The following is a 14,696-nucleotide window of genomic DNA, read 5'->3' on the forward strand; positions in this document are numbered from 1 at the left end:
ATGGATTTGTTATCCACAGCAAGTGGGCAAGAATCGCGAAGTGTACATGGAATCTGAGCTTTGAAATCAGGTCATCCTTCAGTCTCATCTGCAGAGCAGGATTAGAGGGGATGCTTTCTAATTCCCTTTATAAATTTATAATATTCTGCATTTTCTTCAGATGTAACTCTGAATGTGGTAGACCTGGCTCTTAAAAAACTCTAGATACTGCTGAGAAGTACAGTGTGATAAATTTTTAGGAACAATGTAATAGTCTCTGTACTCTCATAGAATGTATGTATTCCCCATATCCCCCTACTGGAATTTAAGCTTCTTGAAGGCAGGAAGTGAGCCTCTCTTTCTCAGCTGTACCATGGTGCCCAGAGTAGCCGTGGCACATGAACCCCCCTGGATGCTCTGTACCGAGAGGAATCGCTTTACAGGATGAATGATTAGGACTAAAACACCGAGTTGTTCCTGATGTGTAATCCAATCCATTTTTATTATTCTTAAGTAATAGCACTTTCCAACCACTGTTCAGAGACAGTTGTTGGAAGCCATAGTAGATTATTTTGTAAAGCATGTAAAATATAGAAAAGACTTAGAAAATAATTAAGATTAGTACCCAGATGTCTTATTCTTGTTTTGTTCTTCCACCCATTCAGTAACTACTGAACTAGCACATTCCAAGCACTGTGTCCGGTGCCGATTATTAGGAAGTTGGAATCAAGAACCCATAATGCGAACCTTCTCTAGGAATACATTACAGCTGCCATTTAATCTGTCCTTAAATGAAATACCTTTCTAGTTATTTTAGTTTTGTTTTATCTTTTAACTCTTCTTCTTGTAACCTCAGTAGTGCCTGTTCAAAAGTAAAGCAAACCATATATAATAATGTGATTCCTGCAAATTCTAACTTGCGATGGGATCCAGACTTCATGATGGATTTTATTGAGAATCCCTCAACCCGTAGCATCAACTACTCAATGCTGGGCAAGATCCTTAGTGACAATGCGGCCAATCGCTACAGCTTCGTCTGCAACACACTCATGAATGTATGTATGGGCCATCAGGATGCTGGAAGGTGAGCTGGGATTCACGATTAACCCCACAGTTGTTGCATGGCTGCTCCTTTGAAATTAAGGGCTTTAATAATTGCCTAAGCAGACATTTGGCTTTTGTTTGTTTGTTTTTAAATCTTATTGTATTCCTGAATTTACCTCTGCTCTATTCCATGATTTTCTGAACCTGGCTTATTGATCTGGTGTGAGAGGCTCTAGATATAATCTGTTAAGTTATCTGATACGTTTTCAAAAACATATACAACAAAAATACAAATGAAAAAGACACAGATTTTGAAAACACTGGATTTAGACCGACCTTTTAATTTTTTTGATGCCCTTAAAAATGTGAATTTATAGGTCAGATTTGTTCACAGAACTAAAAATATGTTAATTGACATCTATACTGGTTATTGTTTGTTGCTCAACAGCCTTAAATATTGGCTTGCTCAAAAAGTTCGTTCGGTTTCAAGTAAAGATAAAAGATACATTTTTCATTTTCTCCCAGAACTTTATTGAGCAACGTATTCATTAACTGAATGAACTTTTTGGCCAAACCAATAAAAACCGTTTGAAGACATTTCCTTTCCCTTCTGCTCCAGGTTCTACTAGGTTATTTGACAAGTGGATTTTTATTGCGTCCTTGAATCTAAGAAATGAACGCCATGTTTGATGATATTGAAATTATGTGTTCATTAAGTTTATCATATGTGAGTATTTCTCTTTTGTTACTTTCTTCTATATTCTTTTTCTTCTTTCTAGGATTAATGACATAGCCAATTTCTCCTCCGAGCTGACGGCCTGCTGCACTGTTCTCAGTTCAGAATGGCTGGGAGTCCTGAAGGCTCTTTGTTGTTCTTCAAACCACGTCTGGGGGTTTAATGATGTACTTTGCACTGTAGATGTAAGTTTTCTTTTTCATTTAAAAACTCAACTGTGCAATTAAATATTTAGTTAGTAACTTTTTTTAGTTGACTCAACTACTAACTGAAATATTGTAAATTATTTTTTCTTTCTCTCCCTGAAAGCAATAAACCAGAGTGTGGCTGCCGAGGATAAAGAAAGGGAAAAAAATCAAAGTAAAATAGACAGCCTGATCTAGAGTGGAGATGCCAAGAGTTTCCTTGTTGTTAGCTGAGGTTTCTTCTGTATGGTCTCCTCAGAGTGGTTTGTCCATAGTGTCTTACTTACCAAGTGCCTTGGGTTCCTCATGGCATAGGACGTAACCTAACTGAAGCAGCTGACATTCTGAAGGCAACCAGTTTGTTTTCTTAGAATGAAAAACAAAAAAAAAAAACAAAAAAAACCATCTAAGAGTATAGGTTCTGTTGTGTGGGATCAGGACATCCAGGCTCAGATTCAGAGGGGTGTCCAGTCTTTCTTAGTGATTGTGTCTGGAAGCTTATGAAGAGATATCCTTTATGGATCACAGATATCCTCAGGTATCATACTGCATCCGTGGTGTGTGAATTTCTTAAAAATCCATCTGGATTATTTATCTCTGCCTATCACTTCCATCGCTTCTTGCAGTAATTTGTGTTGCATGTTAGTTTTATGTCATGTATAGAAGAGCTTTATACATTTTAAAACCTGGCTCCCCGTTGAAGGTTTATTTCCCAGTTCTGGTATCTGAAGACCAGGTGGACAATCCTACTCCATTCTGTGGGCACCTGAGATGGAAAACTCATATCTGCGACCTGCCCTTCCGGACAGAAAAAAAGACCCAAATTTTTATCTTTAACGTAGTTCCTTAATCTCTCGGTTGTTTTCTGTTTCACTTTACCTCTGCTCGTTCCCTCATTTGTAAAGTTGGAATTAATAATAGTATGAACCTCACAGTGGTGTGCCCTTAAATGAGGCGCTCTTTGTAAATCTCTAACCATAGTCACTGGCGTATAGGACAAGTTAATGTGGAGGCTGCTATTACGGCTGTCTTCCTTATTGTTGTCTGTCAGTGTCTTGTGAGGTCTGTAAAGGGTAGAGGTGTCCACTCTGAATGAATGAATTTTCCTCCCTCTCTCTCTCCTCTTTCATTCTCAGTCTCACTCCCCTTCACTCTTTCTTCTTTAAATTTAGGAGTCGGGTGAGAATTTTCAAAGTTGTTTTTAAAACTGACTTAATTATATTACAAAATCGCTATTGGTTATTCCCAAAAGGGACGCTAAAACATTAATAAGGCCTTGCTTTTCAATCAGGGGAACCTCCTTCTTTGCTGTTGCTTCCTAATGGTCTTACCCTGCAATGCTAGACGATACCGCATTCTGCTAAAAAGGCTTATTTATGCTGCATCTTTTAGGGATTTCTTGATTTTGCTGTTTTATTGTTTTGTTTTTCAGTTACATGTACTCAAGCTAAAGCTTAGTATCTTCTTAGAGCATTGGGGCTGTGGGTAGACCTCATTCTTTGTCTTATAAAGTAGAAGGAGGCCTAGAGGGTAATAATTATAAATCATTTCACCCTACCGGTTCATTTTGGGATTTGACATCTTATCCGTATTGCCTACATTCTCTTAGATATTAATCTTAGATGTTACTTAAAAGGGTGTTAGGTATTAAAACGTGTCAATGTTTTTCTTGAAGGTGAGTGACCTTTCATTCCATGATTCATTAGCTACTTTCATTGCTATTCTGATAGCACGACAGTGTTTCTCCCTGGAGGACGTCGTGCAACACGTCGCTCTTCCCTCTCTCCTAGCCGCAGGTAAGGCTGCACCCAAGAACGGCGTTGGTTATTTCATTGCTGTCTTGGTGCAGTGGTTTCTAACTATTAAAAGGCAGTGAAAAAGACAGAATTTAAGGGAACATGCATTGGCCAGTGACATGGCATCAAGGTAGAGATGGTAGAATTTATAATAGTCATTGCAGACAAAGTCGCATGGATCCCGATGGAAGAGGTTGGAAACGACACTTTCAGTACTTGTTTTTAAGGAAGGATTCAGGTTTCTCAGAAAAGCATAGACAGTGTCTTACTTTTTACCGTAAGCGGCATTTATTTAAATTATTCCAGAAAATTTAGCGTAATAGAAATGTGGAAGACGTGTTCTTGAATATGTTAGAAAACTTGCTTTTAAAACCCCTCTCTCCTAGCTTGTGGGGATGCAGACGCGGAGCCTGGGGCGAGAATGACATGCCGACTCCTACTTCATCTCTTCCGAGCTCCCCAGGCCTGCCTATTACCTCAAGCAACCGGTGAGCTGACAGCTGAAATGTCTCCGATGACGCTTTCATTTGGAGCCATATGCTTAAATTGACCAAGTAGGCCGTCCATTCTGTAATTTCCTTCCTGATTTTGGTGGGCTTGCTTTGAGGTGATGAAGGCATGGGGTATGGCCATTGAGAGGGCTGTCAGCACCTTTCATGTATGTAATATCAGGATGTATTGAGAAACTCACATCAAGAGTTAATAAACAATAAAAATACTTCTTCTCCTCAGCCAAGCCAAGCTGGTGGGCAGCATGATCCTCCAACACACTGTGTGTGTTGCTTATGAAACACGCCATAGCAGCTTAGGGCAATGGTGATACATTTATTCTTTTACTAAGGTGAAAGGAATAAGGTAAGAATTTTAGGGGTGTTACTGCATTCTGTTCCTAAAGATCATTTCTGCGTGTGTGTGTGTGTGTGTGTGTGTGTGTGTGTGTGTGACAGTCAGCAGAAGTGGATAAAATTCCTCCTAATTTTTTTGATACATCTCTCTAAAGAGCAACACCATTGTCTTAATATTTAAAAAGAAAAGGTTAAGTAAGGAGTACTGGCAGTGTTTCTTAGTGAATCCGTGAAGCATCAATTAAAGCTAGCTAATAGCAATTAAGCGCCCACAGTCTGACAATGAAAGGCCCTGCTGACTGTAAATGGTTACAAAAGATGGTTAATGATGGTGATGAGACTATTCAAGGTTTGTTGTTTTCCTCATAGGCAAACCTTTTCCCGGAATAAGATCGTCCTGTGATAGACACCTCTTAGCCGCTGCTCACAACAGCATTGAAGTGGGAGCGGTGTTTGCTGTCTTAAAAGCAATTATGATGCTTGGTAAGACTATCCTGGCACTCAGCTTGGTTAATCACCAGAAACTGAGGCAAACTAATTTGCATTCAGGTTTAACTCTAATTCATATTATTAGAAACATTTTTTTGTTTGTTTGTTCTCCTGGAAAAATTAGTTGGCGTTTTCCAAGTTCATGTTCAGTCGGACTCTGAGGAGTCTGTCCCTTATCTACAGTTTTGGGGGAATTTAAATATAATCCTTTTTTTGTGGCATTTTAACTGCACGATGTCTCATTCTGGTGTGATATAGATCCTTAGACCCACAGGGTTGTTTTGACTTCATTTGTTGGCAGAAGTCACACTTTGTGATGGACACAGTTGATTTGGTAATCTATCTAAAGGTTTAAATTTCATATTATTTTCTAGGGCTAGAACACCAGAAAATCTGGGTTTTAATCTTAGTTATTCTGCTTCCATTGTGACCCTAGACAAGTTTATGTCCATCTGCCTTAGTTTTTTCATGAATGAGGTGATAGTTGCAATGATATTGATACTGTTGATAAATCAATATTGGATATCACACATTTGTTTTCATTTAATTTGTAATGTCCAAGACATCCTTATATCTTTATTGATATATATTCTCCAGGAGTAGTAGTATTGTCTTTTCTGTTCATTTACAGTGCAATACCTTAAGACATTTTTATCCTATAAATCATTTAGGATTTGAAAGATTAGGAAGTCTTGAATTCACACTGCCTAATTTCAACTTTGGGCACCCTCTTATGTTCTTGACTAAACAAAAGTTGTCTCTAATGTTCCAAGGGAGCTTCCTTTGACTGGAACTAAAATTACTGAGTGGATAGGAATTGTTTTAGATGAATCTTAAACATGTTTTAGAATATACCCTGACCCTTTATACTCCTGCTTGAGAAGTGTTATTCGGTGATGATGAGGAAGCATAACAGGGTTTTCGTAAAACAAACTACTAAAAGTTCGCCTTAACACACACACACACACACACACACACACACACACGTTCCTTTTGCAATGCCCATGGGCTTTGTAGCAGAAAGGGAAAGGTAGAACCACACGGAGGGCCACACCCTCTCCTCTGAGCTTGTAATATTGTACAGCCAACATTAAATGCTCATTTCAGTCAGATTTCTCTACTCTGATTACGTTTGAAAGGAAAGCTGGCTGGTCAATTCTATTTAATAAATACATGTACGTACCATGAAGTCAGGGACTCACATTTTTGCTGTGGTATCTCTAATGCCCATGAGAGAAACTAAACAGTAGGTTTTCCATACACTAATGTTGGAAGTGTGAATGCATAAGTGATAGACATTTTAATGGCAGAAACCAAGACGCGTCCCATCTAGACATTATCCCCTTGATTTGTAGGACTGGTCTAATCCCAAGTACAATTTGCCAACCTCTTTAAATATCCAGATAACCATATTTTAATCTCAATGCATAATCACCTGTTTATTTTTCTTTGATTGCCTTTCCTTGACCTTTTTAATTGGCCCCAGTTCTTGGTAGATTTTACAGCTTCCTAAGCAATGGAGGGTTCTTCAGGTCTGAGAAGTCAGGATCAGGCTAGTTGAATGTCAGCAGACCCTTGGACCAGGCAGTCCCTGAACACTGTGTTTGTTCTATTGTCTCTACCATTACAGAAGGTTCTGGCACAGCCTTCCAGACCTTCTCTGTCATCCTAACATCTAAACTGAATGAGGATCTCCTAGACTAGGACTGGCAGAGGTGTTTGTTTCTTTGTTTTGTTTTTGCAGTTTTATCTACCTCACCATGTCGTTCTCAATGTTCTCTCAAGTCCTATCCACTAGGATCTATTCTGAGTTAGGGAGATAGGGTAGTTTTATAGAATTTGGTTTCTAATTTCTGTAGTAGTTTACCTCGAGGTGTGGAAATAGTTGTTTATAACACCTAAGGTTGGAAAAAGCATGCCAAATGTTGGTACATGTAGAATTTGGTCTTTGTTTCAGCTCCTGAAGAGCTCTGTTGAATTAAATAAACGTCTGTGAGTGGAGTGAACTTGGTGCTTTTTGTATGAGTATTTGAGTGAGAAATGTATAATACGTGATAAGATATTGATGAGTTGAAATGTATTATTTATTCCTCCCCTCCTCTTATGATTTTATAAGCAAATATTCACTAAGCAATTCTGATTTTCTGAAATTTTTTCAGCAGAGTCAAAACTTTTTCTTGGTTGACCTGTGGGTTTTAAAAGGCTTTTTGCACTGACCCGGCCTTGGTTTCACTTACAGTGAAGCAGTGAGGGCCTCATCTAAACTCATTTGTTGGTTCCAGGAATTTTTCCTGTTCAACGCTTATGATCCTGTGGGTAAACAGGCAAGAGTTTGGAGGCTCTGTTGTCATTTGGCAATCTTTATTACCAAATTATATTAATTTCTCACTTTTAAAATATGACAGTTACTTGTCTTTCATGGCTAGAGAAGATTTCTTATTTCCAGCTATTCAACCATTCTGCTCAGTTCCCCTCCCCGGCCCCAGAACTTTGTATAATGAGGAAAACACTTTCCTGAGCTTCGTTTTATTGAGTGTATTAGAGGTTGATCAGGTGAGGTTTTCTAATTTGGATGTTTACAGAGAGGAAAGTGAAAGACATGGGTTATTCAATGAATGCCCTGTTTTCCAGGGCTTCCTTAGTATGCATTGCCCTTTTCCATTCCCAGGGAAATAAATCTCTCTTGTCAAGAAGTTGCTAGTAAGGTGGGCTAAGGCAAAACTTTTCTCTTGACCTATGGATAGAAAATAAGTCATTGTAAGAGAAGAAATGGAAAAGGGACATCTAGAAGGGTGAGTAACCCATTTTTTCCTTGTCTATAAGTCAAATGAATTTGAATACGTTCATGCTTGAAATATCGGTGAAATCAATGTTCTGTGATTATTAAGTGGGATTCATAATGGCCTTTCCAAGTTTGGTGAAAGCATACTTAATTCTGTAAACGAAATAAAGAATGAGTCTTGAACCTGTTTTTTTTTTGTTGGTTTGGTTGGTTTTTTTCCCATGTCTGATGAAACTTCTCAGGGTTCTAGCATTTACTCTCTCAATCCCTTCTCTCTATTGCTGAACAACTGACTGTGCAGTGATGATCCCATTCATATATTTTAAATCCCTGAATGCTTGCCTCATTTATTTCCCAAATATTTGGCAATATTTTGAACGTCTATGATTTTGCTTTTGTGATTCTGTTATTTAGGAGATGCCAAAATTGGCAGTAACAATGTCAGCTCTTTAAAGAGTGACGACTTCACCATGAGGGGTTTACGACGTGATGGGAATGCTGATGATGTCTGGACTGCCTCACAAAATTCAAAATCCTGTGGGAAAAGCATTTCCATAGAAACTGCCAATTTAAGAGAATATGCGAGATATGTACTGAGGACTATCTGTCAACAGGTATTCTTCAGATTTAATTTGCCTTTAGCTTTGAGTATGTAACTGTTCTTTGGAGAGAAATGCCCAATATTGTAGGAAACTTGTACATATGTGGTCCTCTTTTTCCTGCTAACTTTATTTTGAAATAATTTCAAATTTGCTGAAAAGTTGTAATAATTATAAAGAACTCTAGTATGCCCTTTATACGGATTCGGTAATTTTTTACATTTTACCACATTTGCTTCATAATTCTATCTGTGTATGTGAATGTGGCCTCGAATACTTTTTAATTTTTTTCTTTTTACTGAACCATTTGCGAGTAGATGGCATACGTTATTCTTCTTTACTTTTTAATATTTCAGCATTTATTAACATAACCAAAATACAGTTATCAAAAGTAAGGAAATGTAACATTGGTGTGGTAATTTTTTCTCACCTATAGGCCACATTCCCGTTTTGTCAATTGTCCCAATATTGGCTTTGTCTGAAGTTTCCTGTAGATTAGCTTCAGATTACGCTTTCCTGGCCAGGATACTGTAGAAGTATGTTATGTTCTTCTCAGGTAATCACATCTGAAGGCACATGAGGTTCATTTGCACCACATTGGAGATGTTAATTTTGATCAAGTTGTCTCCATTGTATGGTTTTTTTTAAATAGTCAGCAGCTGAAAGCCTTTTTTTTTTTTTTTTTTTTTTAATTAATTTATTTATTCATGGCTGTGTTGGGTCTTCGCTTCTGTGCGAGGGCTTTCTCTAGTTGCGGCGAGCGGGGGCCACTCTTCATCGCGGTGCGCGGGCCTCTCACTGTCGCGGCCTCTCTTGTTGCGGAGCACAGGCTCCAGACGCGCAGGCTCAGTAGTTGTGGCTCACGGGACCAGCTGCTCCGCGGCATGTGGGATCTTCCCGGACCAGGGCTCGAACCCGTGTCCCTGCATTGGCAGGTGGATTCTCAACCACTGTGCCACCAGGGAAGCCTTCCATTGTATGGTTTTTTGATTTTTCTATTGTATAGTTATTGCTTTTTCCCTTGCAGTTAATAAACAATTTTGGGGAGACACTGTGAGACGGTGCAAGTTTTCTGTTCCTCATCAAACTCCCCCACCTCACGTACAGCATCCATTTTGATCCTTGTCCACACCAGTCTTTACTACCATGGTTGCAAAATGGCTCTTCCCAACTCTTCCACTCCCTCCACATTTATCAGTTTGCATCCTACTCTAGGAAGAGCCTACCCTTTTCCTCCCTCCCTCCCTTCCTTCCACTCATTCATTTTTTTTTTTCATATAGGTTATAATATACTGTCCGCAGTTATTTTCATGTTCAAATTATCCCACATTTGTCCAGTGTGAATCAATCTTTTCATGCTGGCTCTTGTGTTTTTTTGACACATCTCTCTCTCTCTCTCTTTTTTTTTTTTTTTAATAACAAGTATTTTCTTACTTTCTGGCCTATCTTTATACTTTCCCTGCCCCAGACTTGGAATTACTCATTCCTTCATGGAACCCTGGTTCCATTTAGTAGAGGATGGTATTTAGAAACCAAGATCCGAGCACTATGTGTGCTTATTGCTATGCGCAATGTGTGTTCATTGCTTCTAGGCCCTTTCAGCGGACAGATCTAGGGGGAAAAAAGCATCCATGTACATAAATGTGTGTGTGTATAATCATGAGTTTATACCGATACCTCCAATTCCGATCAAACTGCACAAATTTTTGTTTGCATTCCCTCATTCCATATTAATACTGCCTTCTTCCACAGTAAGAACCCTGGCTATCAATAACATCAACCATTTACTCATTGGTTGAATTCTACAAAACACCTGAAGTAGTTTCAGAATTACTACACCTATACCACTATGGAAAACGAGCCTACTAAAAGGAGTTGAGGATTTGTTTGTAGCTCTTTTTTCCCTAAGCGTTTACAGTATTATGTTAAAAAGTTATTTGACCTTTCTCTTTCAGTGTGGATATGTTATTCACTTGAAATAGAGTTGATTTCATTTGGTTTTGTTTGTGTTCGGTTTAGATTTCTTTTTCTACCCTAGCTCTGTCTTTAGAGTAACATACTTCCAAAGGTCAATGAGCAATAGTGTGTATTCAGAGAAATGTACATCTCCCTCCCTCATCTTTTCTACCCTGGGTTCCTCCCTGCCCTAGGTGATCAATTTCATTATTTCTGGTTTTTCTTTCCATTTTTTATTAAATTCTCCTTTCTTCTATAAAAAGGCCTACCATATATACTTTTTCACTTTGCTATAGATATACTCTTGACAGGGTCATGTTTTTCTTTACCTTGGTATACTGTAACCATGGTAAAAGTTAGCTATTAGTCATGTAGATGTTGAGAGTGTACTGAGCTGTGCATTGGTTTCTAACTGTGGGTACACATTGGAGTCACCTGGAGAGTTTAAAAAAATTTTGATGCTTAAAAAATTGCTGATGTCTGGGTAGCATTACCTGAGATTGATTTAATTGCTCTGATATGGGACCTGGGTTTGGAAGTTTAACAAACTCCCCAGGTGATTTTAATGGACAGCCAGCATTGAGCCACTGATGAAGTGGTTAAGAAGCAGGTTTCATCAGAAACATATCTGGGTTCAAATTTGGCTCTAGTACTTCCGATGATTTCTTACCCCATTTAGTACAAGAATTTGCCTTTGAAAAAATGATGAAGAAAAGCTGTTTAAAAGAAGTTTAATTGGGTGGAAACTCCCCAGAGGTCAATTAGCCATATGCATCAATAGCCTTAAATTTTTGCTATCCTCCTTGACCCAGCAATTGCACTTCTATGAAATTATCCTAAGAAAATAATTGTACAGAGAATAGATGTGCACAAATATTTATTTACAATGGTAACATTATTCATAATGATATCCAAAAAGGAAGACAATTTTCTAAATGTTATACTATGTCCTATCTATTCAGTGGAATATATTATAGTGCATTCCATAAAAATGAAGAATACATATTATAATATAGAATCACTACTGTTATATAGCAAGTTAAAAAAATGATTACAAAACATTACTTAGAGCAAGGCCTTATTCTCTGACTGAAAACACATACCGGTATTTTCTTTATTTAGCTTTTTCTTCCCCCACTTTATTTTTTGCATATTTCTTTTTTTACATTCCTTTTTAAAAATTTTCTGTAACCAAGATTCTACTTTGTATTTTTAAGAAGTCAAAATACTAGAAAATTTGCTTGTAAGCCTTTTCCCTCCCACTTTTTCCATCTAATATTTTTTAAATTGGAAGATTCCCGTCCGCTTTCTGTTGTGCACCATGAGTTTAGTACATATTACATATACATATTGAAAGTCTCTGCCTGTCAATATAACTGCCTCATTATTTTTAGGAATGGGTAGGAGAACATTGCTTAAAAGAACCTGAAAGATTATGCACAGACAAAGAACTTATTTTGGACCCTGTGCTCTCAAATATGCAAGCACAGAAATTATTGCAGCTGATCTGTTATCCTCATGGCATTAAAGAATGTACAGAGGGGGACAACCTACAAAGACAGCACATTAAACGCATTCTTCAGGTGAGCGATAATAGTGTAAAGACTGTGTTTTTGTCATTTGACACGTTCTTTGTGTTTATAGCAAGAGTCACTGCGCCTCTTTTTTTTTTTTTTTTTTTTTGTCATTGCTAAGTAATTCTTAACTTCAATTAATTCTTTTTTTGGGATTTGAAAAATTGGGATTTTTATTCCCCCAATTTTCTGTTTTGTGTAATTGCCACACTTTATTGCTGGATAGTACAGATACTGCAAATTGTGTATAACCATTATATAAATATTGACATGTTAAGTCAGTACTGTGTTTACATGAGAAATAAGCTTTGTAGAGGGACTGTCTTAAGTATATTATTAAAAAAATATCGAAATCATTTTTTTATGTGGTTGGTTAGATAGATTTTGGGAGAAGAAATGTTTGTCTTATTCATTTACAGTGCCTAGCTGAGTAAGGCACATTATTTTAATGTTCCTATTTATTTCTTTGTGTCTATAATGAGCATATGTAATAGTAATGTAATATGTAATGTGTAATTACATATGTAATATGTAATGGAAGCCTTTTGATTCATATAAATCCCTTTATTGTGTGTGATCATTCCTCTGTTTCTTGAGAAAGAGAATAGTGCAAGGAATTATTATATTTTAAAACATGTTCAATATTCTTAATGTGTTAACTCCATTTTCCCCAGAATCTTGAGCAGTGGACACTGAGGCAGTCCTGGCTGGAACTTCAGTTAATGATCAAGCAGTGCTTGAAGGACCCTGTGAGTATATATTGAAAGCGTGTATGTGTATAAAATTTTATGAAAAGCAAAACCACGTTGGTGTTTGAGGATAAAGTAAAACACATGCGTGCTGGTTTTCTCACGTCTAACTCCAGGGCTCTGGTTCGGTGGCTGAAATGAACAACCTACTGGACAATATTGCCAAGGCAACAATAGAGGTATTCCAGCAGTCGGCTGACCTTAACAATAACTCTTCTAATTCGGGTATGGGCCTCTTCAACCCAAACGGGATTGGAAGTACCGATACGAGTAGCACAAGACAGAATGGAATAAAGACATTTCTAAGGTATTTTTTTCTGTAGTTTTATGAGGCTATCATTAATTTTTCACATGTAACCGTGCATTTTATTCGCATAATGCAGTTATTTTTTTCATAAAGCTGCAGGATTGTGAAGAAAATAATTACTTGTAAGTGTTCGTTATCATTATTTAATATGTTAAAGGGCCACGCTGCTGGGGTGGGTGATATCTTAGTGTTCTAAATAGTAGGTTGAGCAAGCCCCGACTCCTTGGAACCACAGATGACATTCAGGACAGAAGAATTTCTCTAGTGTCCCCTGAGGCTGCTCTATTCCATGGTATTCCTAATATGTCTATTTCTAATAAACACTCTTTCTGCCATCTTTATTAATTGGCAGTTTTGCTCAAATGATAATCACAAAAGGCAGATGGACTTGTATTTCATCATTTAGGTGTAAAGTATAGCTAGTGAATTTTGAACCTTTAAAAATTGGTTATTTACATGCTTAAACATAATCAGAACATTTCGTATTTTAACCATGACAGAAAAGTGTATCGCTTGTTAGTCAAAAGGACTGTTACTGCTCAGAGAGCCAGAATCATAGAAAAACACTTTTCTAGATTTAAAAAAAAGTTCAGTTAATAGTATCCTCTCAGAACCCCACCTTTTATTGCTTTCCATAAGCACGACTGAAAAGTGTGTGCAAATGTCTGGTATTTGGCAAGAGGAAAGATAGTCTAGGAGTAAAAGGGGGAATGTTAGGATAATCTGTGTCTTGGTGCATAAAAGTTATGCTCTGGAGTTTCTGTTAGAACCATGAGAGCAGAGAAAAAGGATGCCTCCTTGGGTATAACATCTTCTTCTGATTTTAGTTCCTCTGAACGCAGGGGCGTGTGGCTGGTAGCCCCCCTAATTGCTAGGCTGCCGACTTCTGTGCAGGGAAGAGTGTTGAAAGCTGCTGGGGAGGAGCTGGAGAAGGGACAGCACTTGGGTTCTTCTTCAAAAAAGGAAAGAGACAGACAAAAACAGAAAAGGTACGTCTGGAAGATGTGTTTCTATGTGAGAATTTAAAGAACAGTCGAGAAAATCCAATATTCTACAGATGTACATGCTCATTGTACTCAGAGCCCATTGAAATTTCATCTTTATATGGAATTGAGACTATTCTGTTAGGCAAATCTCTGTTCCTCAAAGATCCCAGATTATAATATTTAGTGCACTAGCTCTCAATTCTGCCTGTGTACCCTAATCACTGCTACACTATTAAAAATACTGACTTCAGACCTGCTGAATCAAATCTGGATATCCACTTGGTCCCTGTATTCAATAGCTTTTTTGTTGTTGTTGTTTTTCTTGTTATTTAGGTACTTATGCTTAAATTTCATAGAATAATTTATGATTCTGTCACGCTGGACCCTGAAATAGTTACTAATCTTTTTAACATTTAGGACTCTTGTTCTAGACTAGATATTAACTTATAAGCCTCCAAGTTGAATGTTTTTTAAACTTTATGCCCTAGAAAAGGTTTCAAGTAACTTTATTGGAAAACTGACCATGTTACTGAGAAGGAACATAAGCACACTCTAATGTGAAACCGTGATGAATTTAGTGCCCCGGGAGTAAAAGGAAATTCCTAACATTGAAAAACAAAAACTCTGGACATACAGGTTTCTTGCCCCCCTAATCAGTAATATTTTTTA

General features: G+C 37.6%; 1 protein-coding gene across 1 annotated transcript in view; it reads left to right on the top strand.

Annotated features, from left to right (window-relative positions):
• The window catches only part of MED12L (mediator complex subunit 12L), a 317,602-nt gene that overhangs the window by 256,018 nt on the left and 46,888 nt on the right, over positions 1–14,696 (top strand). The window contains exons 21-30 of the mRNA XM_068545632.1: positions 836–1,063; positions 1,803–1,944; positions 3,620–3,740; positions 4,127–4,228; positions 4,955–5,068; positions 8,271–8,470; positions 11,806–11,994; positions 12,660–12,734; positions 12,851–13,041; positions 13,869–14,030. Of these exons, the coding sequence (XP_068401733.1) occupies positions 836–1,063; positions 1,803–1,944; positions 3,620–3,740; positions 4,127–4,228; positions 4,955–5,068; positions 8,271–8,470; positions 11,806–11,994; positions 12,660–12,734; positions 12,851–13,041; positions 13,869–14,030 (1,524 nt within the window). The remainder of the gene's footprint in view (positions 1–835; positions 1,064–1,802; positions 1,945–3,619; positions 3,741–4,126; positions 4,229–4,954; positions 5,069–8,270; positions 8,471–11,805; positions 11,995–12,659; positions 12,735–12,850; positions 13,042–13,868; positions 14,031–14,696) is intronic.

This window comes from Eschrichtius robustus, chromosome 6, assembly GCF_028021215.1.
Source record: "Eschrichtius robustus isolate mEscRob2 chromosome 6, mEscRob2.pri, whole genome shotgun sequence".
Taxonomy (NCBI): domain Eukaryota; kingdom Metazoa; phylum Chordata; class Mammalia; order Artiodactyla; family Eschrichtiidae; genus Eschrichtius; species Eschrichtius robustus.